At 43.7% G+C, this 27,510-nt stretch overlaps 2 protein-coding genes across 6 annotated transcripts in view; one reads left to right on the top strand and one right to left on the bottom strand.

Annotated features, from left to right (window-relative positions):
- The window catches only part of ACE2 (angiotensin converting enzyme 2), a 40,970-nt gene extending 23,621 nt beyond the window's left edge, over positions 1–17,349 (top strand). For 3 of the 4 annotated variants that reach the window (XM_043569675.1, XM_043569674.1, XM_043569676.1), the window contains 9 exons: positions 1,803–1,947; positions 4,067–4,165; positions 4,869–4,991; positions 5,385–5,557; positions 6,998–7,056; positions 11,217–11,317; positions 12,546–12,662; positions 14,457–14,651; positions 16,408–17,349. In XM_043569675.1, the coding sequence (XP_043425610.1) occupies positions 1,803–1,947; positions 4,067–4,165; positions 4,869–4,991; positions 5,385–5,557; positions 6,998–7,056; positions 11,217–11,317; positions 12,546–12,662; positions 14,457–14,651; positions 16,408–16,516 (1,121 nt within the window). In that variant the 3' untranslated portion in view covers positions 16,517–17,349. The remainder of the gene's footprint in view (positions 1–1,802; positions 1,948–4,066; positions 4,166–4,868; positions 4,992–5,384; positions 5,558–6,997; positions 7,057–11,216; positions 11,318–12,545; positions 12,663–14,456; positions 14,652–16,407) is intronic. The other variant, XM_043569673.1, reaches the window with a different exon arrangement.
- A 2,163-nt stretch (positions 17,350–19,512) lies between these two features.
- BMX (BMX non-receptor tyrosine kinase) overlaps positions 19,513–27,510 on the bottom strand; it is a 52,978-nt gene continuing 44,980 nt past the window's right edge. For both annotated transcript variants that reach the window (XM_043569921.1, XM_043569922.1), the window contains exons 17-19: positions 26,785–26,903; positions 23,806–23,963; positions 19,513–19,975 (exon numbers count right to left, since the gene is read on the bottom strand). In XM_043569921.1, coding sequence (XP_043425856.1) covers positions 19,901–19,975; positions 23,806–23,963; positions 26,785–26,903 — 352 coding nt within the window. In that variant the 3' untranslated portion in view covers positions 19,513–19,900. The remainder of the gene's footprint in view (positions 19,976–23,805; positions 23,964–26,784; positions 26,904–27,510) is intronic.

Genomic DNA, 27,510 nt, shown 5'->3' with positions numbered 1-27,510 from the left:
ACCTGAAATTTGAGAGCTCTTAGAGAACAGGTGGTGGCATATCGAGATTGGGGGGACTGAAAAGTTTTGTTTCTCTAGCTGAGCATGAATCTGTCCCTGTAACATCCTCTCAGATCCACGCTATCCTTTGACATCTTTGCCCAAGGCAGCCTGTTTCTCTATGGATGGGTGGGACTTGATGGCACATGACGAATGTTCGTGAGATCCAGATTCTCCAGTAAAGATGCCAGGGCTTTCGATCCTTCCTCGTAAAAGGAGGATACTTAGAGCCAAATACATTCTCTTCTGTAGATTTCTCTGCCCTCATGTTAGCTATTTGGTTCACAACATCAGCTCCACTGGCTGGAACGTTTGGTCAATGAGGTCAAGGTCCTGGGCTCCATCCTTGTGGGGGCAATTCGCTGTGCCTTGGTTTCTGGCTCCAGACTTTGGTGATCTCATGAGGGCTTGGGCGGTCAGTGTAAAGCCATCATCGTGTCTGAAAAAATTACTGTAAGCACCGACCCAGTGGGTAATAGACAAGTAGCAGCATCCTCCCATGAGGGGAGGAAGTTCACAGCAACCACACCTGTTGCCTAATTTTAAAATAGAATTAGTAAGTCAATTAACAGACAATTATTTGTTTTTATCATTTTTAAAATATTCTCTGACAGCAGGCGAAGACAACTGAATCACTAAGATTTGTACTAGATAGTTAAGCCACTGGCTTGAAAAACTCTTCCTTCCTTTGGCTCTGCCCCTGATCTGTGAATGATGTTAAATAAATTCCTTCATTACTTTTCTCCCTCCATCCTTCCCTTTTTCTCACCTCCTTTCTTCTTCCAAAAATATTTACTGAGTATACCATGTACAAGGCATTTTTCTCAACACTAGAGATACAGTGGTGTGCCAAGTAGATACTATCCCCCTGCTTGCATTTCACTGAGCTTCATTTGTACACTAGGGACGAGCTCTACTGCTTTTTTTATATCACTGAATAAAGGATAAATGAGATCACATAATTTGTTAAAGCATTTTGAACTGAGGTAAAGAAGATGTCAGTGCATTTAATGTGTACTGTACTTCTGATTATCGAGTGGATAGTTTCTTCTAGGGAGGTTCTTTTTTGTTTGCTTTTTTCTCCCCTGGTTTACTGGCTTTTGGCCACATCTGTTTAATATTTGTTTATTTAACAAAGACTCAGAGAGGGTATCATGTAGGAGACATTAGGCTAGGGATACAGTCTTGAATGAGACATTAACAGTCACTGCCTTCATGGAGCTTAGATGACAGTAGATGAAATAGCCCTACTTAGCTCTGATAAGAGGTATTTAAGGAAGGCAATTGACACTAATGGAAAAATGAGGATTACAGGTTGCTTGCGGATTCTTCTTACCTGTTCTGTCCAAGTCTTCACCCTCTTCCAAGTCCCTTAGCTGAGAAAATGAATGTAGGGGCCCCTGGGTGGCTCAGTCAGTTAAGCGTCTGACTTTGGCTCAGGTCATGATCTCACAGTTTATGGGTTTGAGCCTTGTATTGGGCTCTGTGCTGACAGCTCAGAGCCTACAGCCTGCTTCGTATTCTGTGTCTCCCTCTCTCTCTCTGCCTCTCCCCCACTTGCACTCTCTCTCTCTCTCTGTCAAAACTAAACATTAAAAAAAGAAAGTGAATATATACATATTATCATGTCCACTGTCAATATTTCTCACATCATCCTTACTGTAAGTATATCTTGAGGAATAATATCTTGAGACTGGGAAATTAACACAAAACACCACTGTCGTCCTCATGTTAATATTTATCCTTTTCCATTTTACTTTCAGAAACAGAAATAAACTTCCTACTCAAACAAGCACTTACAATTGTTGGAACGCTACCATTTACTTATATGTTAGAAAAGTGGAGGTGGATGGTCTTTAAGGGTGAAATTCCCAAGGAGCAGTGGATGCAAAAGTGGTGGGAGATGAAGTAAGTCAATGAATATGGAATCGTAAGATGGTTTCTCATGAGTTTGCCACTTATCTAAAAGCATTTGACTGGTCTGTATACACACACACACACACACACACACACACATACTGCCTCCTTTTTATTTTTTATTTTTAAATGTTTATTATTTTTGAGAGAGAGAGCGCAAGTGAGTGGGGAGGGGCAGAGAGAGGGGCAGGGGGACAGAGGATCCGAAGTGGGCTCTGCACTGACAGCAGCCAGCCCGAGGAGGGGCTCAAACTCACAAAATGTGAGATTAATACCTGAGCCAAAATTGGACGTTCAACCAACTGAGCCACCCAGGAGCCCCTCCTTTTTATTTTTTAAGTCCCCATTTGGGTGCTTTCTCCTCAGATAACATTTCCTTGGCTCTGCCCTCCCCCAAGCAGGATCAGGTGACACAACTTCTCATGCTGTATCTTCTTAAGTGCTGGGTCACCCATTAAATTGTGCTATTTTAGGCAAAGCACTGGAGATCCAATGCTGATCATTTCACATGTTCTCCTTGACTTCAAAGAAATTTTTTTTACTCTATAGAGGGATGTGGAAAATGAAACCATGGCAACATGGGTGTAGGGGGATCCATGAGCATCCAAGGCAAGATCCAGAGGCCAATCTGGTGGGTCAGATGGGGAGAGGCATCCAAGTTGAACTTTGAAAAGGAGGCAAGAGTTAACCAGGTGTATGTGGAAGGAACAGAGAGAATTCCAGGGCAGCAAGAGCCTGGCACTTTTGGGCAACAGATAGTGGTCCCTTTTCAATAGTTTTAGCACTACATTCTTCATCACTGTAGCCCAAGTCCCTTGCACAGTGCCTGGGACACACGGGTATGAGCTAATGGGTTTGGGATGAAAGAATTACAAAAGAGGACAGATGTCAAGGAGGGAAGGAAGGAAGGAAGCAAGCAAGGAAGAAGGAAGGAAGGGAAAGAGTCTTCTCCCCAGTCTCTATTAGTCAGACTCCTGTCCATCATTTTGCTTTGTTTTATTTGTCTTTAAAACAATATTTTAAAGCAATCTCTACTCCCAATGTGGGGCTCAAACTCATGACTCCAAGATCAAGAGTCAGATGCTCTACCAACTGAGCCATCCAGATGCCCGCTTATTTTTCCTTCTTGTGGTGAAGATCTACCTATATAACACTCAGTCCCATACCCGTAAGCTTCAGTCAGTGGCACTCTTCTGCCAAGATTCTCTGTGAACATAAATCCTACTTGGGAGGAAAGGAGGCAGCAGTGATAATAACTGTTTCTAGCATCTGGGTGTTACCGAAATTGTGTCTGTAATCATCCCACAATCAGAAAGGACAAATGTATTAAGATTAAATAATGCCAAACACATGGTTTCCCTACCTTTTTCCTGATTGAATTGCTTTTGATCCCTCTTAAAGGTTTATTTTGAAAGATAAATGGAACCAGAACCTTAAACTCCTTCATTATGCACTAATTACTCCACTAATTCAACAAATATACACGCACTTTTTCCTTAGCATTAGGCACCGTGTTTGACACTGGAGCCAGAATAGATAACTGAGACAGCCCCGCACTCTAGGAGCTCAAGTCTCTAGGGCAAGAAGGAGCTGTATGTGAATAATGATAAAACAGAGAGCGAAATGTCGAAGGAGCACAGCTAGAGAAGGCTAAGGGAGCTGGAGGGGGTTCACTGTGCTGGCAGGTGGGTGCGATCAGGAGCAGGCGTTCGAGCTAGAAGAAGAGGGGGCGTTCGAGCTAGCCTTGAAGAATAACTAAGATGTCAATTTTACAAAATTCTGTTTCCCAAGGACACATAAAATGTGGTGCCAAAGAGGGATTATTAAGACTTTCGCTGTACATTTTTGGCCATGCAATGCACTTTACTAAATTGGTGTTTTGAAGATGCAGATCTTTTCCAGTGGTATACCCTGGATGGATGGATTTAAAAAAAGGAAGAAATAACCACATAAGGGCTTTATTCTGTAATTTTTTAGACTGTTTCCGTTTCACCCGGCAACCAATTCCAGTATAAATACTACTGGCTGCTGAAATCACACTGACTGCATCCAACTGTACCTTCTCGTGATGAGTGACCCACAGCTAATCTATCTGTTTTTTACCCCAAAGGCGAGAGATAGTCGGGGTGGTGGAGCCTGTGCCTCATGATGAAACATACTGTGACCCTGCATCTCTGTTCCATGTTGCTAATGATTACTCATTCATCAGGTAAATGACAGTTTTCTTCTGACTGTTTAACTTCCAGGGTTTGTGGACAGCTGTGCTAATGGCAAAGAAACAGGGACCTCTGAAGTATGACTCTTTCTACCTACCTTCCCCCTAGAACCTCAAAACAGATCATCAATTTCAATTCAATTTAATGCAATATGATTTATTGGGTCCAATAAAACTTGTGTGAGATCTTTTCTCCACCATGAAGGAATTTATAGTATCCTTGGGGGAAATGAAATTATCTTTGTTTGTCTTCTTGTTGCTGGCAGTGTTCAGGGTGATTGCAATAGAGTATTTTTAATGTGAAGTCTAAAAACCTATGTTCTTCACCTATAAGCCCCAGATCTTGAATTTGCTGAACGTCAGTTTCTTCATTTGGAAGGTGAAATAATATTATTGACTTGCCATAAGGATTGCTTGGCATTATTTATATGAAAGGGCCATCAATATGTAAAACATGATACAAATGTGAGCTGACATTTAACAAAATAATACTGCCTTTTAAATCAGCTGATACCTAAATACAGGTAGGTTATGATGAGTCTGTAGGGTTCATATTTGAGTCTTTCTGGAGAAAGAGGTTGGACCAGTATCTCTTTGGTTAATAGAGCCTCAGAATTTCAATATATGCCCTGATCTATGAATCTAGCGAAGGGACTAAACACAGGACTGCTCTCTTGTGTCTTTGTCTACTTTACAGATACTACACAAGGACCATTTATCAATTCCAGTTTCAAGAAGCCCTTTGTCGAATAGCTAAACATGAAGGTCCCCTGCACAAATGTGATATCTCAAATTCCAGTGAAGCCGGGAAGAAGCTGCTGTAAGAAATACTGCAAAATGCTCCCCAATATTACTCACTTTCATGCCTATGTTTGAATTTGATTTCCTTGTTCTAAAAAGAAAATGTTTGGCCTCAAAATGTCATCATCCACAAATTAAATGTTTCTTTTATGGTCACACAGGAACCTAGGCCCTGTGATGGTTGGACAGTCTACCTCCTCTCTCCACATCATACCTCCAGAGCCCCCTTTGTATTAATTGGAAGGAAAGACATCGAAGGATGAATACATCCGTTAACCCACCTTATTTTCTTACCAGCCAGGAGCAAACTTGGCCAAGCCAAAGAGGAGAAATGATAGATCATAGTGTAAATATGTGTACATCTGAAATCTCTCTAAAATCCCTGAGCCCACCCTCTTCTTTTTTCATGTAGCCAAATGCTGACCCTTGGAAAATCAAAGCCCTGGACCTTAGCATTGGAACATGTTGTAGGAGAAAAGAATATGAATGTAACACCACTGCTCAAGTACTTTGAGCCCTTGTTTACCTGGCTGAAAGAGCAGAACAGGAATTCTTTTGTGGGATGGAACACTGACTGGCGTCCATGTGAGTACACCGAGTTGATGCATTGCAAATGACTCCCTTTCTGCTTCCCCTAGTCTCCTGTGGCCCATCTCATGGGGCTACAACACAGCTGAGTATGTCTTCCCTGTGTGTAGACCCTGCTTCTGACCGTGCTGTGGTGGCAGCTGCCATTTTATTGGGGAGGAAACACATTTGTTGAGCACCTACTATGTATGTGGCATGATGAAAACTACACACACACACACACACACATTTTCTCTCTTTGTCTTTTTTATACTATTCTTCCTTTCTGATCTTATATTCTAATAAATTTTGCCTCCTGCTCATTTTGTGTCCACTGTTCATTCTTCGAAGCGGCGAGACAATGATCCTGGGTATTGTAAAAAATCCTGCAGCAGCAAGATGGGCTAGGTCTTGGGAATAGTTTTTCCACTGGAAAGTTACTTCTCTCTCTTTCTCTTTCAAGTCTGCTTCATTAGCCCCATATTTAAAATAAAAGAGTATGACTGTCCCCAACCCACTGCAGTTGAATCCTGCTCTTAAAAGGCAAATATTTTTTAAATCAATTTTAATGTTATTATCTCTTCTTTCTGGCAGTTACTTTCATATTTCTGAACCTTTTGTTTATATTATTTCTTCACTGGTCAGTTTTAGATGTGCCCTTCTGCCTGCTCTTCACCCCCCCTTCCTCATTTTCCCAGTAAAAGTTTTAATAATGGTTTTACAAGAAACTCTCAGTATTTGTATCATAATGCCCGAAGAACCAAGTAATACTCTATTTTAAATCCTGTCTTAGGTGACTTTTTGTTTGTCCTGGAGGTTCTACCGCCTTATTTGCTTCATGTCTAATTTGCTATCAACGTTGCATTTCTCTTTTCCAGGGAGTCCAACATGCCTGTTCTGTTCAGTCCCATTGGTTCCCTCAAGACTCTCCTCTCAGAGTCCTACGTTCTTCTCTCTCAGTCGGGACCACGGTTTCACCCCAAGTCATCCGTCTTTTCGCTGCTTTCGTGGGTTGAATCCACTGCTTCCTGGATTCCATGTCTTCTTTCTTGGATCTCCTCTTGTTGGGCTGCAGCAAGAGCTTCCAAGTGACTTTCTAAGCAAGAGCACATGGGATGGGACGATCTGCTGTGCCCCAACGTGGCTTTAACCGTGCCTCCGCTTCCATTACCCTTGTTTTCAGTCTGATCTCTTGTTCCCACCCCTGAGCCTCTCCGGGATTCTCTGGGACTTTGTGGCTCTGTACTGCCTCTGCGTACACATTAGGCCCTGGCTTCCTGACCCTTGAGAAAGCACGTAACACTCCTCCATGACTTCTCATTTTCCAAAAGTGTATTTACACCTGTTAAAAAAATTCCCTTACTGTCACTTTAGTGGAATCTTAGGAGGGGAAGGAAATAAATGCACGTGGTCAGTCTGTCATCTGTAACCAACTGTCTATGATTTCGCTTTAATCAGATGCTGACCAAAGCATTAAAGTGAGGATAAGCCTAAAATCAGCTCTTGGAGACGAAGCAGTGAGTATTCTGGACAGTGTGTCCATTACTTCTTAACGCACTCCTTTAAATGGGGCCAATAAGCCCCTTCCCTGTGGTCTAAAAGAAGACAGGCCACATGTTTCTCTTAAAAACTATAAGCTCCAGTTTCTGGATTTCGGCTCTCGGTGTTGTTTTTTGTTTTTGTTGTTGTTTTAGTAACACAGTCCTTATTGGATTGATCATGTCTACTTTTTCCTGGTTATTTTCAAGGTGTTATGAAGATCAATGAGAAAACATCCAATCTTAAATATCAAATGTCCACCCTCTTAATTCACTCTTATCACCATTACTTGTATTTGAGGAAGAGGACAAGGTTATATTTTAAGAGATTGTTTTTAGAAGTAGTGTACATAGTTTTGCTTTGTTCTGTTTTAGTTAATCATCCATATTCTGGAAGCTTGTTAATAATGCAGAATCTGGGGCACCTGGGTGGCTCAGTTGGTTAAGCGTCCGACTCTTTTTTTTTTTTTTTTAATTTTTTTTTTTCAACTTTTATTTACTTTTGGGACAGAGAGAGAGAGAGCATGAATGGGGGAGGGGCAGAGAGAGAGGGAGACACAGAATCGGAAGCAGGCTCCAGGCTCTGAGCCATCAGCCCAGAGCCTGACGCGGGGCTCGAACTCCCGGACCGCGAGATCGTGACCTGGCTGAAGTCGGACGCTTAACCGACTGCGCCACCCAGGCGCCCCAAGCGTCTGACTCTTGATTTCAGTTCAGGTCATGATCTCACAGGTCAGGCCCTGTGCTGACAGTGTGGAGACTCCTTGGGGTTCTCTCTCTCTGCCCCTCCCTGCTCCCGCACTCTGTCTCTGTCTCCCTCTCCTCTCCCTCTGCCACTCCCCTGCTCATGCGTGCACTCTCTTTCTCTCTCAAAATAAGTAAATAAACATTTTTTAAAAATGCAGAATCTTAGGCTCAAACCTTGGACCTTCTTAATCCAAATCTGCATTTTCACAAGCCCCCACATGGTTTGTATACATAAGACTGGGACACTCTGATTTATAACACAGTTTCTCAAACCCGGCTGCACACTGGAGTCATACAGGATATTCAAAAAATATTAAAGCTCGAGTCCCACTCCCAGAGACTCTGACTTAATGGTTCTGGGGCGTAGCATCAAGGGGTGGACATCAAGCATCTTAAAAGCCCCCGACGTGATTCTAATTACAGCCAAAGTTGAGAACAAGTGATGTAGAGCTGCATTTGGGGACAAGCGAGATGTTTGACGGAAAGCCAAATTACTTATGCCTGCACGCAAATTCCTTTCAGCGGCTCTTGGTCGGCTGAGCACCTGTCTCAGAGCCAGTCTGAGGAAGCGGTGGCTTTGACTGGGAAAAAGGAGAGGAGAGGGTAGTCCCAGGCGGATGGGGAGCACGGGAGGCCGTGCAGGAGGAGGGGATGGCCGGGGACTGCTGGATGGAGCAGTCCAGGGCGCTGTAGAAAACTGTGACTTGCATTGGACATATCTCATAGAGATTGCATTTCTACCCCGCTTACTTTGCCTGACAAATTAAATACTGCGCAAGGCTCCCCAGTAGTTGCAGGGTAATTTTCATGGATAAATAAGACATCTAAATACAAATAACACAGGAGTAAAAAATCAATCTTTAAGAAAGAATCAAAATAGAGGTGCACCAGTTCCCAAACTTTAAATGTTCAAATTCCTATTCCTTAGCCATTGTTGACTATCAATGGGATTATTTCTCTGTCATCTTTTTAGTAGCTCTTCCTTGGCCTAATACATTTTAATTACTTATCTTTTTAATATGTTTGGTTTTTTAAAAAAATTTTTGAGAGAAAGAGGGTGTAATTGAGCAAGGGGCAGGGGGGGCAGAGGGAGAGAAGTGGGGCTCACCTGAAGCAGGGCTCCAGCTCACCCAAAGTGGGGCTCGAGCTCACAAACCACAAGATCATGACCTAAGCCGAAGTCAGATGCTTAACCGACTGAGACACCCAGGTGCCCTAATAACTTGAAAGGATCCAGGAAATCAGGATCCTTTTCAGTTACCGTATCTTCTTGGCGTTTGTCCCCATGTTCTCTTTCCATGCAGTGAGGGATTGGTAAATGGTCTTCAGAGGGGTTGATGGTGTGACGTTGTGAGGCCGGTTCACTGAGAACCAGGCTGCTTTGATGAACCCAGCCCCACACTTGAGCACACCTGCATATCAGAGCCGGAATATCAGCCCAGTTCAAGTGGTTGCAAGGACAAGTCCAACTGGATCCTTGGCATTGAGAACTCAGCCTTTGATTTTTTTTTTAATATGGCAATAGTAACCAGAATATTAATTATTCTGTACCGCTATAATAATGTTGATAACATCATCATTACTTTCTTTTAATGGCTATTTATGTTTGCGGGAGAGACACACACAGTGAGAGCAGGGGAGGAGCAGAGAGAGAGGGAGACACACAATCTGAGGCAGGCTCCAGGCCCTGAGCCGTCAGCACAGAGCCTGATGCGGGGCTCGAACTCACAGACCGTGAGATCATGACCTGAGCTGAAGTCAGACGTTTAACCGACCGAACCACCCAGGCGCCCCACATTATCATTACTATTAAAGCAGCTTTTCTACCTGAGTGGTATGAAGCTGAAGTTAATGTAACAGTTCTTTTGTGAAAGTTGTCATTGTTTTTTTCTAAAAGGGAAGGAAAAGAGGCAAAATTTGTGCCATTCATTGATCTCTACTGCCAGCTACTGGAGGAAAGAGTGAATGCTTTTTTTTTTTTTTTTCTTTTTCTCAGCAAATTTTCGCGGGCTATGTAAATACACCAGCTCTTTGTTTGGCAGTGAAAAACAAGAACAAATTACCTTGTGTGCAAGAGTAATTTTTTTCCTTTAAATTTCAAGTTTCTTTTTCTTTTATACTTGTGCATATCCGAGAACTTACTATAAAAATAGTAAAAGCTCTGCATATTTTTCGGCAATATGTGGGCATTTTTTCTTTTTCCTTTCTTAAAGTGTTTATTTATTTTGAGAGAGGGAGGGAAGAAGAGAGAGAGAGAGAGAGAGAGAGAGAGAGAGAGAGAGAGAGAGAGAGAGAATCCCAAGCAGACTCCATGCTTCACAGAGCCCAACACAGGGTTTGATCCCACGAACCCTGGGATCATGACCTGAGCCAAAATCAAGATTTGGACGCTTAACCGACTGAGCCACCCAGGTGCCCAATATTTTTTCTCTTTTAAATTTATTTTTTTATTTCTTTAAAAAAACTTTAAAAAAATTTTTAAGTTTATTTAGAGAGAGCACGAGGAGGGGAGGGGCAGAGAGAGAGGGAGGGAGAGAGAATCCCAAGCGGGCTCGGCAGCTGTTAGCGTAGAGCACGGGTTGGGGCTGGACCCACGAACCACGTGATCATGACCTGAGCTGAAGTTAAGAGTCAGACGCTTAACCGACTGTGTCATCCAGGCGCCCCAAATTTATTTTTTATTTCAGGTATAATTAACATACAGTGTTATATTAGTTTCAGGTGTACAATACATGGATATTTATCAAAGCCCACAACTCTCATGACTCCCATCTATAAACCTGCCCTCAGGATGTTTATTTCAGCTTCTATCAAACTGAAGTAAAAGGATCCATGAACGTAGTCCTTGAAGCACGCAGGCACCAGACCAGCAACATTAGCAGAACCTGGGAGCTTGTTAGAGATGCAAATTCGTGGGTCTCCTCCCGGACTTTCTGAAGTAGAAACCCAGAGGGCAGGGCCCACTATTCGGTGGTTTAAGTAGTTTTCAGTGGTTTCACAAGCCTTCCAGGTGGTGCCGGTGCACACACAAGTTCGAGGTCACTGGCTTAATGAATAGTAAGATTCTCTGGAGTGGTAGAAAATTTAAAAATAATGCTTTTGGGGGTGCCTGGGTGGCTTAGTCGGTTAAGCGTCCGACTTGGCTCGGTTCATGATCTCGCGGTTCGTGAGTTTGAGCCCCGCATCGGGCTCTGTGCTGACAGCTCAGAGCCTGGATGGAGCCTGCTTTGGATTCTGTGTCTCCCTCTCTCTCTTCTCCTCCCCCACTCACGTTCTGTCTCTCAAAAATAAATAAACATTAAAAAAATCTTAAAAATAATGCTTCTGGAATGTCAAGTTTTGAATGTATCCTATGATCCCTACTGAGCAGTGTTTTTCTTTTGAATTTGCAGTATGAATGGAATGACAATGAAATGTACTTGTTCCGGTCATCTGTTGCATACGCCATGAGAGAATATTTTTCCAAAGTCAAAAACCAGACGATTCCTTTTGTGTGAGTTGATTTGCTGTGCTCTCAAGTTACTCTAGTACTTGTCTTTCTCTTGGGTCTGAGATGATATTATGCTTAAACCTTCATTCAAGTAAAATTAATAACTAACAACTTTGCAACTTCTCCGATGTCCTGGAATTTGGGCCACTCTATTCAGGGATGATTGTGACTTACTTGACTTATAGATCGCAAGTGCACTGTTCTCTTTCCTCCTCCCCTCCCTTGCTCTCTCCACCTTTCCTTTCCCTTTCCGTTCACCAAACGGTCCTTCCACCCTCAGCACTGAAAGAAAGGTGGACATCTCTACTTTCATTGAACTTGGATTCTAACGCTTATGTTTTCTGTGTGTGTTAAACAATCAGCAAAACATGTAGGTGAAATATAGCACACTTAGACAGTGACAAGCTCCAGGGAGAAAACTACAACACACCAGGGGCTAGGGAGTGCTGGTGTGTGTGTGTCTAGAGTTCAGCTTTGCCTGCAATGGTCAGAAAAGGACTCATTAGTATTTGAGCGAACACCTACGGCAAAGAGAGCACCTGCGATGCAGACAATGGTGAAAATAGCGGGTGGAAAGATTCTGAGGAACGAATATCCTCATCTGTTGAAGGAATAGCAAGGAGGCCAGTGGTGCTGGGGCAGTGAGCTAATAGAAGACCAGTCGAAGGCGTGGCCAGGGCAGGAGCGGGCACAGGGAAAGGGAGAAGAAACTTAGCGTGGGCCTCATAGGCCATTCCAAGGACTTTGGCTTTTTTCTGAGTGAGAAGGGCTCAGAGCCACAAGATCTGCCTTAGGCTTTGCCGGGATCACCGTGGCAGCCGGTGGGGGGGGGGCACAGTCTTGTCATGCTGTACTATAAAGCCCAGTCGTTCCCCCCAGCGGTTCGTGTAGTGGGAGAGGTTTTGCTGCGTGGAGCAGGCCAGAGGACACGGACGCACCGCCTCCGTTCACGGTGCTGAGCCATCGCTGTTCACCACGGTGTCTATCACAGGCCCAGGTTGCCCGTCCGTCCGGACTGGCTCACCTGCCGCTTTTCAGCTTGAACGTTTTCTATCATTGAAAGAAAATTCAGCTCAGGGACAGTGTCAGAATAGTGCCTAGACTGTGTCGTCACAACTTATGTCATGGAGTTCATGTGCTTTGGGCAGTGTTCACCGGCAGGAGAAGCCCCCATTGTCTGTATTGTGTCCTCTGGGCCACAAGGGAAGATGTTTCTTTTGTTTCTCCGCAGGGAGGATAACGTGTGGGTGAGCAATTTGAAACCAAGGATCTCCTTCAACTTCTTTGTCACTGCATCGAAAAATGTGTCTGACGTCATTCCTAGAAGTGAAGTCGAAGAGGCCATCAGGTGACTTTACTTGCTGACAAACTACCTGAGGGCGAGGGGCTAACAAGTGTGAGCACAACGATGGCGAGTGGGTTAGTGTGCTCTTACTGTGTGCCAGGCGCTGCTCTGACTCATGTCGAGCTTCAAATCTTGGGGGTTAATTCCAGAAGGATCGCACAGCTAGGGACTTCTCTTGATGGGGGCCCTTCAGCAGCATTTGCGTGTAACTAGTTTATTTGGGAGGTGACCTCCAGAAGCTCTGAGAAAGAAGTGTGCACAGGTGACAGAGCATGGAAGGAAAAGAATAAATGACATGTTATTGAGCAAGTGGCCACTGTGGGCAGCTCGAGCTCCATTCTGCCGGGGAGTTCTGGGAGACCGAGCAGAGTGTACACCTGAATCGTCCCCCCAGCGCTGGGGTATTTATTTACCACCTTTCCCCGGTCATTGGTTGAGAGAACTGCTTACAGGTGACATGACTCCCCAGCATTTCTGGCCTGCAGGCCGGGCAGCACATTGTGGCCTGAGAATGCTCTCGGGCAAAGGCTGCAGGTAATGGCTGAAGAAAGTCCGGCCTGCATGCATGGAACATGGTGAAGTGCAGAAGGGACACGGACACATATTGCCATCACTTGCTATAGGGACTTGGATGAAGGAATCATTTAAGTAGGCCGAGTCTGAAAGAAGGTAGGCAAGAATAAGATTCCTTAGGCATCGGTTAGCCTCCACACTAGGAGATGGATTTGCTATGGGCGCTGAGCGTCTAGAAGGAACGATATGCCCCATGTGCCTCATCTGTGTCACTAAAAAAAAGGCTAAGGTACCTACTTCTGTGGGGGAGCTCGCTAGGTGGCCCCCTTGAGCTGCTGCTCATCTTTGGAAGCAACTCCAAGACCTGCTGGGCAGAGTGTGCCTGGAAAATCTGGCCTAGCTGGGGTGTACGGCCCAACCACACCCAGAGACTTCACGGCCTGCCTCCGAATGACTTGTTTCTGTCTTGGGGAAAAGTGCCAGCTGAGGTCATCCTGAGAGCCCAGACTTCCTTGTGAGCTGTAGGGGAGCTCAAATTTCCTATTTCCAGAATGACTTGAGACACTTTCAGGCTGAGGTTGCCTGGGGTTACATGGCTCATTCTGCTTTGACCGCTCTCCCTCTCACCTCCTGACCTGCACTGCACCCAAGGGTAGGAGGACGGGCTGCCAGACACTTTGGTTTTCAATCCAGAATATTCTCAAGTTCACTAGTTTTGGTTTTTAAAATAATTCTTCATCCTTTTTTGCTCTATAAAACTTAGCCATATCCCATCCCAGTGCTGGAGAAATTGGCGAAGGCCCCTTTCCTGTGTTCCTCCCCTGCCTCCAAAGGTCAACACCTTTAATTTGGAAAACACAACAGTCGAGACTTGGGTATAGGACCCGACTGATTTGTAGAAGAGATGCGCCCAATTGTCCTTTTCCATTATTTGATATAAAGTCGTCGTAGACATATTCTGACAGAAGGGAAATTCTCGCCAAATATGCTGACTTTGCTTTTACAACACAGCAGTCACAAATCAACAAATGCCAGCCAGTTGCACGTTTCCACACTCACAACCCAAGGAAGCTGTTGCCAGACCTAATCTAGGCTGCAAAATAGGAAAGGTGCATGATTGTCAGATCTCTTATCTGTCGTTGGAGCCGGTTATCTGCTTTGATTTCATCACTCTTCTAGGTGTACATTCTTAGGGTAAGCCTATCAAATCCTTTCAGGAAAAATGATATAAGAAGTAAACAATTACAATTTTGTTTTGCCTAAGTGTTTTGCTTTTGGGAATAGGATGTCCCGGAGCCGTATCAATGATGCTTTCCGCCTGGATGACAACAGCCTGGAGTTTCTGGGTATTCAGCCAACTCTGTCACCCCCTTACCAGCCACCTGTCACCATATGGCTGATTGTTTTTGGGGTCGTGATGGGTGTGGTAGTGGTTGGTATTGTCCTGCTCATCGTCTCCGGGATCAGAAATCGAAGGAAGTAAGTGACCTTTCCCAGACTTACCTATCTTAAAACAGAAAGGTTTAGGGAAAACTAATGGGAAAATGTGCAGTAAGTGGTAGGTTGTACAAGCCAATTGCTTATTTGGACCATTTTGTGCCTAAATATTCTGATGCATCCCCTAGAAATTTACCAGATTTCATCACCACTTGGCCTTCCTAGCAAGCACCGACACGCAGGTGATGTTCAGCCTGGGGTTTCCTAGCATGGCCTGGTAAACTCCATCCTGGTCACAGCCTCGTCTCCTTACTGACAAGAGGCCCTGCAGACCCAGCGGGGCTGGGCAGGCTCAGGGAATTATTCTCTCTCATAGTCTTCCTTGGTCTAGAAGTGACCTCAGAGACTGACTCAGTGATGGTTTCAATGGTGAAATCATTCAAGAATGAGCTGTGAGATGTGCTTCAAACTCCCACCCTTTAATCCCTTAGTCCATGGGCCATGCACCTTCTAATTTGTTCCTGAGTTGAAGATCCAAGTTCATTGAGGATTCAAACTGTTCAAGACCCAATTTATAGTCTTGTTCTGCCACTAGATGTTTTTTTTTCTGTTGTTGAGAAATCACTTCCGTTGGGCTTATGTAATTAAGGTTAATAATACTTTATAGTACCTAACAAAACTCTGTGCACACTTCAGGCTGCTGACACATGCTCATGACGGAATTTTTACATGCATTGGTCTGTTTTGCTCAATTCTTCTCTGTAGAGAATTTAGTTCCCTAAAATAGCTTCAGTTAAAAAAAATTAAGCATCAAATAGAATACATTCATATGGTTAGATTTTAAAAATACGGAAAGATACACAGAATCTCCCTGTTACCTTTTGCCTTCAAGTTCCCTTCCCAAAGCCAACGACAATTATCGGTTTCTAGGAGACCTGCTGTGGGAAGAATCTGCATTTTTAGTAAGACCTCCCCCCAGGTGATTTGTATGCACGTTATGGTTTGAGAAGCATTCTTTGCATGTGAGATGCTATTCCAAAGTTAATTCATTAAATCAATTATTTGGGGACCCTCCTTCATGCCATGTGCTGTGTTACTAGAAGGTATCCTGAAAAATAAGACTGGTTACCCTGCTCAGTACTCTTCATGCATTAATATTCTCAGCAAATGTAGGACGTAAATATGTAATTATCTAATTATCTTAATGTAATTATCTTCGTGTACATATCAAACTGGGATTCAGAGAGACCAGGTAGTTCAAATCTACACGGTTAGTCAGTAACACATTAGGATATACACCCAGTTTCCAAAGCTGTTTGTTGGGCCACAGAGCTGCCCTCCGATTTGGAAGTTGATAATTTAGTAGGGAAGCCATTTAAAATGGGGCAATTGGCTAAACAACCACTTTGTACAAATAATAATAATGGTTTCTATTTGTTGAGGACTGTATGCCTGGTACTGTGGGCGCTGTGCTAGCCCTACTTTGTTGACTTTGCCTGCTTGCCATCATTTTCTAAGTAGGCAAACTGAGATACGGAGGCTCATTCTCTGTGACTCCAGAGCACGAACCCTCAGTGGTCTCCCACACTCTGCCAGCCATCATGCCAACCGATCGTGGGGCAAAGAGAATGAATCTAATGCTCTCTAGGTGTTCACAGCCCGTCAGGAGGGGACTGATTCACCAACGAGCCATTCGATGTTGAAGTGTCAAAGATGCCTGGGCGCAGTGGGGTCCAAGGGAGGCGGTGTCATTCCAACATCACTATACTAAGGTGACTGACTACACTTTATTTAACAGGAACAATCAAGCAAGAAGTGAAGAAAATCCTTACGCCTCCGTGGACTTGAGTAAAGGAGAAAATAATCCAGGATTCCAACATGCTGATGATGTTCAGACTTCATTTTAGGAAAATCTATTTCCTCTTGAGGTGATTTCATTGTATGTAAATGTTGATTTTACGGCACTGACAATATGAGATTATAAAGATGTCATTAAATATCAAAACCATGGCTCTGTTCAGGAAAGGTTGTCCCAAGGAGACAGGCCTGAAGAGAGGGCATCTTCACTTGCTTTCAGTATTTATTTCTGCCTCAGGATTTGACTTCTGTTTATATTTGAGAGTAATAGAAAAAAGGGGTCTTTGGCCTCGGTGGCTGTTTGGGGGTAATGGATGTGGGAATGTCTGTTGCACGGCTGGAATTTCTGCACGGGAGGCTGTACGGGGGGGAGCAAGTGTTGGGGCCTTGTATGGAATCTGGATGGATCGCTTTTCAGGACAGTGTCCGAGAACTGGCGGAGCAGCAGGGATCCAGAACGGCACACACTGCTCACTTTATTTCAAGTATAAAGGCTGACACGCTCTTTTCACGTTAACTTAATCTAAGTACTGTAGTGATTTGCCCACAGTGATGATTGGACTGGACCACGTGTTCTTCGGGTTGCCATGTCTAAAGAAGAGAAGAATCCGGCTGTTTACACATGTTGCCTTCTCACTTCCAAGAGGCTTGCTCATCTCCCTGACAACAGAAAACTAGCCCCAGGGGCCACCAGGAGCCCCCCCCCCCCTGCCCAGAGCACACCTGATAGAAACTCACTTCTGTCATTCCCTGTGGAGTGACTAGACATCTCAGGTGAATGTCACCCTCTGAAGTAGGTACCCAACGTCTTCAATCTTACATTCACCCAGTGTCTGAGTGGTACTAAGCACAAAGCAGACAATCAATAAATACTAGATCCACACTCCTGTAGTCTGACGTGTCCATATGTGCTGGGGCTTCTGTGGATTTGGTCTGCTTTTCATTTCCATGGACAAAGTTGCTGTCTGACTCCCTGGGAAGCCTTGACCTCTCAAATGTCTTGGAATGTGTCCCAGTTTCTTAAATTGTTTTATTGTACAAACCAGCTATCAGATCTGTCTAGAAAGAGGCATGTTAAGATGGTTTATACCATCAGGTTAGGAACCAAGCCTACCACTCCTTTTCTTTATCTCAGAGCCCAGCCCCATTCTGAGCACACCATTCTCTACATACCTGAAGACTGATTCAAAAGAGATTAAAATATCCAAACTCTACCCATCACCTCACTGCCTGTGGTGGCTGGCATAATGTTAGAGTAACTTTTTATTTAACAAATTCTATGGAGATAACGGTTAGGGTGGGTCAGTGAGCCAAGTCAAGGGGGGATGACCTCTTCACTTCCAAGAGCATGTAGGCAGTCCCCTGGTTTAAAACACCAACAGCAAATGCTAGCTATCACCACTAAACACGGTTAAATAGCATTTTCAAGATGATGTATGTTTTCTGGGGTATGAGTATTCTTCCTCTACTTGGCCCCTTCTAGCATCACTGGGGTTATTTTCTTATAAACCTCTACTGATATCTCCATATCTTGCTTCCCTTGGTTTTTGGAGCCAGGCTTCTGAGCAAGGCTTTGGCTCTTTTCATGGTAGATGATTCTGTATTGTTTGAATTTTTGCAATAAGCATATATTACTTTTGTTATAAAAAGGATTGTTTTTAAAAACCCAAACACATAAACATAAGGAAAAGAAAGGAAAACAGCCTTCAAGAGGGCCCTTTGAGGAACATGGATGCTGTTACTTGTTCCTTCTTTTCCCTTGAGCAGGAAAGAATCTGTCACTCGGTACCTGCTAAAGAAATGTTCGCTGAATGTATAAATGCCCTAGTGGTTATTTTTAAAGTTCCATCTCATTATAAATTGAGATTTGTGCACCTCTGTGAAATAATAGAAAGCGGCTATCAAAAGTCGATTCTTCTGAAAATACAGGAAGCAGTATTTACATGCAAAGAGACAACCAAGAGGGATCATTGGAAGGAGCTGGGAGGTGATGGAGTCAGTGGGATGAGAAAGAATATGAGTGTCTCTTAAGGGAGATGGTTAATCTACATCTGGAGAATAGTAGCAGGGTTTAATTAGGATGTCTTTTCATCGTAATTGTGCCTCCACATAACCCTCCTTGACGTTACAGAAAAGACAGTGACATAGTTCAAGAGAGATGAAAACCTATGGGTTCAGCAGGAAGCCTTGAAGGAGGGGAGTCCCAGGAATAGTTTTATTTATTTATCTGTTTATTTATTTTGAGAGACAGAGAGAGAGCAAGTGGGAGAGGGGGCAGAGAAAGAGGTAGACAGAATCCCAAGCAGGCTCCATGCTGTCAGTGAAGAGCCCGATGCAGGGCTTGAACTCACGAACCATGAGATCATGACCTGAGCTGAAATCAAGAGTCGGACGCTTAACTGAGCCAACCAGGTGCCCCCCCCCTTCCCCCCATCCAGAATAGTTTTAAAGCAGAAGTACCTTTTGGCAATTGCCATGAGAAACTGAAATAGTGTTTCTGTTCCTTTGTGTCAAGATAGGAGACTGAAATAGACATTTCAGTTACCAAACTAGCCAGAAGCCCCAGAGCCCCAAATCCAAGGATTTAAAATTATTAGAAGGCAACATTTACTTCTAGAAATAAGACCATGGTTACAGGGAATCAAAATCGATAAGGATTAAGGTTAAGGAAAAAGGCATCATATTTACCTTAGCACCTTTTAAAATTTGCTCTTCGTGGAAATGCATTTAATGTATTCTTGAATATATTATTTTAGTTTTATATTTGCATGGCATATATACATGACACAAGGAATCAGTGATCTAATCTGGAAATCAGAGGAGGGTTGGGTCACTTGGGTTGAATTATGGACCACCTAATGATGCCCCACTGCACAGGAATGTTCGCAAGGTTGTTAACAATACAAATTCTTAGGCTGCCCTCAGAGTTGCTCTACCAGAATCCCTGCGGTAGTTCCTAAGGAATCTGTGTTTTAATAAACTGTTCATTTGATTCTCAGACATGCTAAAGTTTGACAGCATTGAAACATGAAGGCAAATGTCCACATTTTGGTACTCATTAGTAACATTTAATTATGACAGTGACAATATAAGGAAAAGAACAAATATCCAACAAAGAATTTGTCAATTCTGTTCCATCTTTACACATGGTCCGCACTGTCTATATCACGATCAGAAAATGTGCTTCGGCTATAGTCTGGGAAGTGTAATATTAAGATCAGCATACACAAAATTACTAATTTGACCTAAATTTCAAGGAAATCTTTTGTTTTTTTTTTTACCTTGTTCATTTCTACATAATATAACAAACAGCATGCAGAAGACTATTAAGAAGAACTAAATTACATTGTCTGTGCCTTGCTACTTTCCTTAAAAAGAATGAAGATGTTGGCCAGCGTTTACATTCATTCTCGTGAGATCTCCCAATTTCATCTTCAAGGCTTGTCTTTTTCCCGCAGTGGTTCAATGGAAGATAGGAGTTGCTGAAATGTGGGGCGCTTTTCTGGAAGCTAAATAAAAGAAAACCCCAATGGCTTAGTTTATAAAAGTTATGATTAAAAATAAAATATATAAGGGGTGCCTAAGTGGCTCAGTCAGTTAAGTGTCCGACTCTTGATATCAGCTCAGGTCATGATCTCACAGTTTGTGAGATCGAGCCCGGCATTGGCCCTGCACGGACAGCATGGGGTCTGCTGGGGATTCTGTCTGTCTCTCTGTCTCTCTCAAAATAAGTAAATAAACATTAATACATATAAGATATGAATATCTCAGTCCTAAAGCTAGTGACTTTTTTAAGTGTTTATTTTATTATTTTTGAGAGAGAGAAAGAGACAGAACGTGAGCGGGGGAGGGGCAGAGAGTGAGAGGGAGACACAGAATCTGAAACAGGCTCCAGACTGTGCTGACAGCTCAGAGCCCGATGCGGGGCTCCAACTCACAAATGTGAGATCATGACCTGAACCGAAGTCAGACACTTAATCGACTAAGCCACCCAGGCACCCTGTAAAGCTAGTGACTTTTTAATTGTGGAAACGCTATGGACATTTCTCCTAAAGACAAAATAACTAAAGCCCTAAGAATTGAAAAAGAAACAGTAAAAATATCTTCATTTGCATAAGATACAATTGTATGCCTGGAAAAGCCAAGAGAATCAATCATCGAACCAACTCAAATGAAAGGAATTCAGGAGAGCAGTATGTAAAATTAGCGTACAAAATCAATCGCCTTCATGTACAAAGACAGGAACCAGTCAGAAGACACAACGGAAGAAACACTCCACTTATAACAGCAACAACACCAAAATAAAATACAGACAAAAATGTACCCCCCCAAATGAGGAAAACTTTAAACACTGCTGAAAAACACAAATGTAGACCTGAACACATAGAAAAATGTTGCTTGCTCTTGAAGAGGACAAATCAGTATCACGGAGATGTCAAATTTCCCTAGTTAAAAATATAAACTGAATACCATCTCCTCCAAAATATGAACAAGCGTGTTTCAAGCTGGACAAATTCATTCTCTAGTTCATAGAGTTTCAAAGCGTGGAAAAAGAACACTTGAAACTAATGTAGCTAGTGTGCGGTAGCTAGACTGGAATTAAAGTTAAAAAAATTAAAAAATTAAACGAAATTTAAAAGCTATGCAAAAATAGCTAGGAAAGGTATTTAAAAAGATCAGCAACGACAGCGTGCTAGCCTACCTAGAAGTAAAACGTATTATAAAGTCTCTATAATTAAAACAATGCGGTGGTAGCACATGAATAGAGACCGGAGAACAGAAGAGAAAGTCCCCAAATAACCCCAAATACATACAGAGATTTCCTATGTTAGGGGATATTTGGACACGATTAGATGGTCTTATCCCTGGGATGACACGGTCCTGTAATAAATGGTGTGCAGCAAGCAGGTGGTCATTTTGAAAACAAGATCTTTGGAGCCATACTTTATACCATACACCGTAACAGACACCAACTAGATCAGGGATCCAAATGTAAAAAAATGAAACCACAAAATACTAGAGGAAAATCTGAGTGAATGCCATTATGACCAGGGTGTGGAGAAACCTATGTAACTTTAACTCAGTTTCCAGAAGCAAGAAAAGCAAATACTGACACAATTAACTGTGTTTAAAGAAAAAAAAGTTTGCATGACAAAACCACCATAAATTAAATCAAAAGGTAAGTGACAGAGTGGGAGAAAACATTTACAACTATCACAGATGAAGTACTCATCTCTTTCATTTATAAAGGGGTCTTTTTAAAATCAAGATGAGGGGCGCCTGGGTGGCTCAGTCGGTTGAGCGTCCGACTTCGGCTCAGGTCATGATCTCGCGGTCCGTGAGTTCGAGCCCCGCGTCGGGCTCTGTGCTGACAGCTCAGAGCCTGGAGCCTGCTTCGGATTCTGTGTCTCCCTCTCTCTCTGACCCTCCCCCATTCATGCTCTGTCTCTCTCTGTCTCAAAAATAAACATTAAAAATAATTAAAAAAAATAAATAAATAAAATCAAGATGAGGGAAACTAAAAGCTTAACAGAACAAAGGGAAAAGATAGGACATAATTCTCAGAAAGATATACCAATGCCCTTAAAAATGTACCTCCCTTGTAATGAAAGATGTAAATCTATAAGCTGCACTAAATGCCATTTCTCCTCTATCAGATTGGCAGATCCAGAATGGTCTGTGTTGGTGAGATGGTGGGGAAATAGACACATGGATAGAGGGGTAACACCTGCGGAGGGAATTTGCTCCTTTTTTTGTAAGAAAGAAAGGGAAACACACACACACACACACACACACGTACATGCTCATTTTTGTGCAAAGAAATATGGAGAAGATAAATTGGAATCTAATGAAAATTGTGAACCTTCTTCTAAAAATTGTGAAATAAAGCATATAAAAAGTTGGGGACCAAAATGCACAAAGCGGTCACCATATGTAGAACATTCAACTGGAAAGTGGGTGCAAACCCCTCTCCACGGACTCCGCCACAATTTATACTTTCACGGACCAACTGGAAGAAGAAGGCATTTCGGTCCTTCTCAGGGCTTCCTGTCCATCCGATGGTGTGGCCAATTCCCAGGAGCTAGAATGGGAAGGGCCAGACAGGTTCGGGGCTTCAATTCAAAAACCCCATCTGCTAACTCTATTCTGACCCCACCTGATCCTCTCGTGCTGCCCGAGGCTCTCAACACCAAAAACACCACCTTGGGGCTGAGGGGGTGGGAAAGCTTCATCCCAAGTGCCATAGGGTGGAAAATCAGGAAGCGCCCACATCCCAGGAGAGAATGTTAGGCTAAATGAGAAAATATTAGTACGTGATACTGACAGCAACTCTTCCCATGTGGGACTCTAGGCTCCAACACAAGAAATGAAGAAATCTGTGCAATTTATTCCTAGCACCAAGTATAGTGCTTGGTGCACAGGGGTTCTGTGAATACACAACAGAACAGACACTGTTCTAAGGACTTCACAATATTAACTCGTTCAATCCACACAATAATCCTAGGAGTGAAGTACTATTTTATAGTGAAGCACAGAGATGGTAGGAGGCTTATACAAGGTCACACAGCTATTCAACCAGACATTCCGACTCCAGAGTCCACATGCTTGACCATGACACCAATCTGCCTTTTACCAGTGAACAGATGAATAAATGAATGGATGAATACACGAATGCAGCATTTGCTCCCTCTGCCAATAGGCAGTTCCAGATAATGGCTACAAGCTATTTTTAGATTACCATTCTTAGAAGTCCCCTATTATTATGCACTCTCAAAAGTCTTCACTGGCTCTCCATTGCCTATAAAAAGCAAAACTCACACTCCTCTCCCTGTTGTTCAGTCTGCAGGATCTGACTCCGACCTATTCTTCCAACTAACTCCCAGCCCTTCCAACACGGTGTAGCCAAGCATGCCATGTCCTTCTGGCCGCCTCTCTCCGTGAGGAGAGACCCCATGGTGTTGTGGTTAAGAACAGGGACTCTGACGCTAACCGGCCTGCCTCTTACTAGCTATGTGACCTCGAGCAAGTCACTTAACCTCTCTGGGTCTCTGTTTCCACTTCCCTTAGTTTTGGACGTGGTAGTGCTTACTTCATAGCGTGTTGGCTGATGAATAAATGAGTTAATATATACGAACAGTGCTGGATAGAAGTTGTTGGCACCTGCATTGCTATGTTGCTCGTTTTAAATTACAAACACTTGTGGAAAGGGCCCCGGGGCCATTGCACCTGCTCTGCGGCAGGTGTTCTCCCTCAAAAATGCCTTGCCCGGTTGGCGTCCCAGGCCGCCGCTCCAGGTGCACCTGACGCACCTTCCTCCCCCCCCACGTGGTGCACTTGCCTCGTGCCAGCAGCTGTACATGATCTGGTAGATGGTGTCCGACGCCAGTTGGGGACGGTAGAGTCTGTGGCCCTGGGAGACCTTCACGACCACCTGGGAGTTGTCATACAAGTCGTAGGGCTGCTTCCCCAGGCTGAACACTTCCCACATCAGGATCCCTGCATCGCACGAAGGGCGACCAGCGGACAAAAAGGAAAGAGGGCCGATGTCAGAAGGTACAGTTTGCCAAACGGGCCTCACACACCGGGTCAGGAGGGCCACAGGTCAGAGCGAGGGATCCCTGGGAAACGGGACAGGGTATGGAGGGTGGGACTGTGCCATCACTTCTGGAGCCCAAGGTACCTTCTCCGGGTTCCCTGACACCCAGGCGCCTGTTCTTGCCGGTAAACGGGTCAATGGCAAGTGCAGCTGCAGGGGGAGTTACTCGGGCCAGGATTCTGGGACCGCTTCAGGGAGGCAGCTGGGGCCTCCTCGTCCCCTCCTCACCGTGACAACACCCCTCTCCCTGCCCGCTCCAACCCGAAGGAGCGATCGAAGTCCCCGCCCTCTCTCTCTGCCTTGGCAGTTGTGTGCGACGGTTTCATTGCGCAAATTACCTTCCCGTGGAAATTCGCAGGTAAACTCAGGGACAAAATTCCTCCTTTTTGCCTTGATGGTTCCTAAGATTTTGGGGGTCAGGTGTCCTTTTAAGAATCTGATAAAAACCATTGGTTCTCTCTTGGGAAGGTGAGTGCACAGCATTCTTGTGTTCAGTTTCTGGGTGTCCACATTGTACTGAAGCCCATCCAAGGGCATTGCAGACCCCAGATTAAAACACCGGGTTCTGGTCATGGTGGTTGAGGGTGGCGTTTGGGTCCGTTAGATGTGGCCTGTGGGGCTCAATTCTGCCGTTTATAGGCCAGGCAAGTTTCTTAACCATTCTCAGATCAGGTTCCCTGTCTATAATATGTGGGTATTTGTACATCACAGAGTTGCCGTAAGCATGACATAGGATAAAAAAATACAGAGCACGGGGGCGCCTGGGTGGCTCAGTCGGTTGGGCGTCCGACTTCGGCTCAGGTCATGATCTCATAGTCTGTGAGTTCGAGCCCCGCTTCAGGCTCTGTGCTGACAGCTCAGAGCCTGGAGCCTGCTTCATATTCTGTGTCTCCCTCTCTCTCTGCCCTTCCCCTGCTCAGGCTCTGTCTCTCTCGGTCTCAAAAATAAACAAAAACATTCAAAAAAAATTTTTTTTTAAAATAAGTAAATGCAGAGCACATAGAGTGCACCAGCATGCTTTAAATGCTCTCTGAATGGTGGCCAGGGTGCTGTCTCCCCGATCAAACCAGAGAATTTCAGCAGCCAGCCAGCTTCAAAACCTTGGCAAGCCCGAAATACAGAAGAAGGAAGAAAATTATTCTAGAACTGTAACCACAGTACCAACTTCAAAGTTTCTTTCACTTTTAGGGCTATGGATTTTATGTAGAATGTTTACAATAAGGCAATGTCACAAGTTGCCGTGGCTGTTATTTTTTTTAACGAACCTTCTAACACATCCATCCAAAAGTGTACTGCTCTTGACAGTTCTGTCTTTGGGAGGCTAGTCACTTATCCCAAAAATAATACCGTTGCTTCAAATATCTGTGGGACCCCTTCTTTGGGAATTGCTTTCAGAGGCCCTGGTTCATTTTGAATATCCTCACTGGGGGCAAATTACTTAAGAAGGGATTTAGTTTTGGGAAACAGCCAGAAAATATCTGGAGCCAACTTGTATTGCACAGGGTGAATCATCAGCTGTAATTACTGAGTAAGGATACTGATTTTTAAAAGCATCTTTCATAAGGCATATTGACACAAAGAGATTGAAACTAATTTTCACAAGGTAGTCAGCCCCAAAGGATATCAAGTATTCACCAAAACACTATCTTTGTGGTTTTTCTTTTTTCTGTGTACATTGGATTATTTTTTTAAGTGAACGATACTACTTTTACAAAAGTAATAGTTATTTTAAAAATTTGTGGCACATGGAAAAATAAACGGCTAACGAAATTTTCTGTTATTCATGCGGTCTTTTGGATGTCATATAAAAAATCAGATTATGCCTATGGACTGAGCCAGACATGAAACAAGGCTCAGATGCATTTAATACACCCATAAATAATTTTATGATCATTTGGATTATTTATCCTGGATCCATCTGACAATGATTGTAAATGGGCCTGACACTCCCAACAAGGCGGAAAGATACCAGAAAATCTACCAAATCACAACTTAAGAACTGTTTCAGTTTTCTAATTACCTTTACTAAATTTCAGTATAGATCTTTTACTAAAATAAGGGTCAGCAAATCTTTTCTGTCAAGGGTCACAGAGCAAGTACAAAACCAGAGACAATACGGGAACGGATGGGCGTGGCTTGCTCCGGTGAAAGTCCATCTACGGAAACAGGCCGCCAGATTTGGCCCTGGGCCGTGGTTTGCTGACCCTCGATCTAAGGATGAATTTTAATGAGGACCCTAGTTGAAATTAGCAAAGGCCAAAGAAAGCACCGAGTCGTGTTTGGTGTTTGCCCCGCGCATGCCCAAAGAGTAGGCGGATGCAGAAGGGAACGGCCGGCATGGCCGCTTTCACGCGGAAAGTCGATGGCTACATTTCAAGCCCTTCCACGTTTTGGACTCCATGCAAACCTGGTTTTAGTTTCCAATGGCTCCTCTTTAAGAACTGTTAGAAATCTTCAGTGGAAGAGCTTTTATCTCCTATGATTTGATACAAAGGTGCTAGCAGGATGGAGATTTTTCTACGATACGGGACAGACATCCTGACCCCGGCCCAAGGAGAAAGGTCTCGATCACCTTGGATCTCTTGCTTATCTCAGGCCGTACAGGTAATTTCGCAAGTGCTGGGGCTTTTTGCTAAAAATGGATGTTGCTGCGCTTGCGGTTTCCTGTTGTGGAAGCCAGTTTACGAAATGGGGCTGGGGCCTGTGTGGCCACATTCTTACCGAAGGCCCACACGTCTGACTTGCTGCTGTACTTGAAGTAGTGGAACACCTCTGGGGCTGACCACTTGACCGGAAATTTTGTTCCTACGGAACTGACGTACTGGTCGTCCAGAACATACCTGTTGGGGGGGGGGGGGGGAATCAACACAGACCTTAAGTGGCTGGGCTGTGCAAAATGAGCAGACCCCTGTTGGCTGCCATGGCCTCTGGAAGAGTACAGGCTGATTAAGGTCACAGAGCCCCCACAGTCTCAGCGGAATGCCTCGGTTCTCTAGTTCTTTTGCTTCCTTCCAATGTGTAGTGTAGCTAAAGGCTGCTTATGGCTTGGAAGCTTTAAAAAATTATATCTAACTTTGCAGATACCAACATCGGCATGCAAAACATTTGGTCAGTATAGAAAAACACAAAAACGTAAACGTTAAATTACTCAGAATCTCACCCCGAAGATATTGTAAATCTACCATTCAAGATACACTTTTGCTTATACTTTCCAATCTTTTGTTCTATATATAATTTGAACAAAATTGGCTTTCTGTTGTACCGAGGTTTGCTTTTTCCTTCAATGGCATATCAAGAATATTTTCCCCACGTGGTCTCATTTTCTTCTGGGGCATCGTGTTTGATGACTGAATAGTATTGCCTCTTATGGATTAACGTTGTATGGTTTAACCTTGTAAATTGCTTCTAATCTCCTGTGATAAACAATGATGGATGATAATATTCTAT

This window comes from Prionailurus bengalensis, chromosome X (genome assembly GCF_016509475.1).
Source record: "Prionailurus bengalensis isolate Pbe53 chromosome X, Fcat_Pben_1.1_paternal_pri, whole genome shotgun sequence".
Lineage (NCBI taxonomy): Eukaryota > Metazoa > Chordata > Mammalia > Carnivora > Felidae > Prionailurus > Prionailurus bengalensis.
Note: the sequence above shows the minus strand (reverse complement) of the source record. Positions and strands in the feature narration are given on the sequence as shown.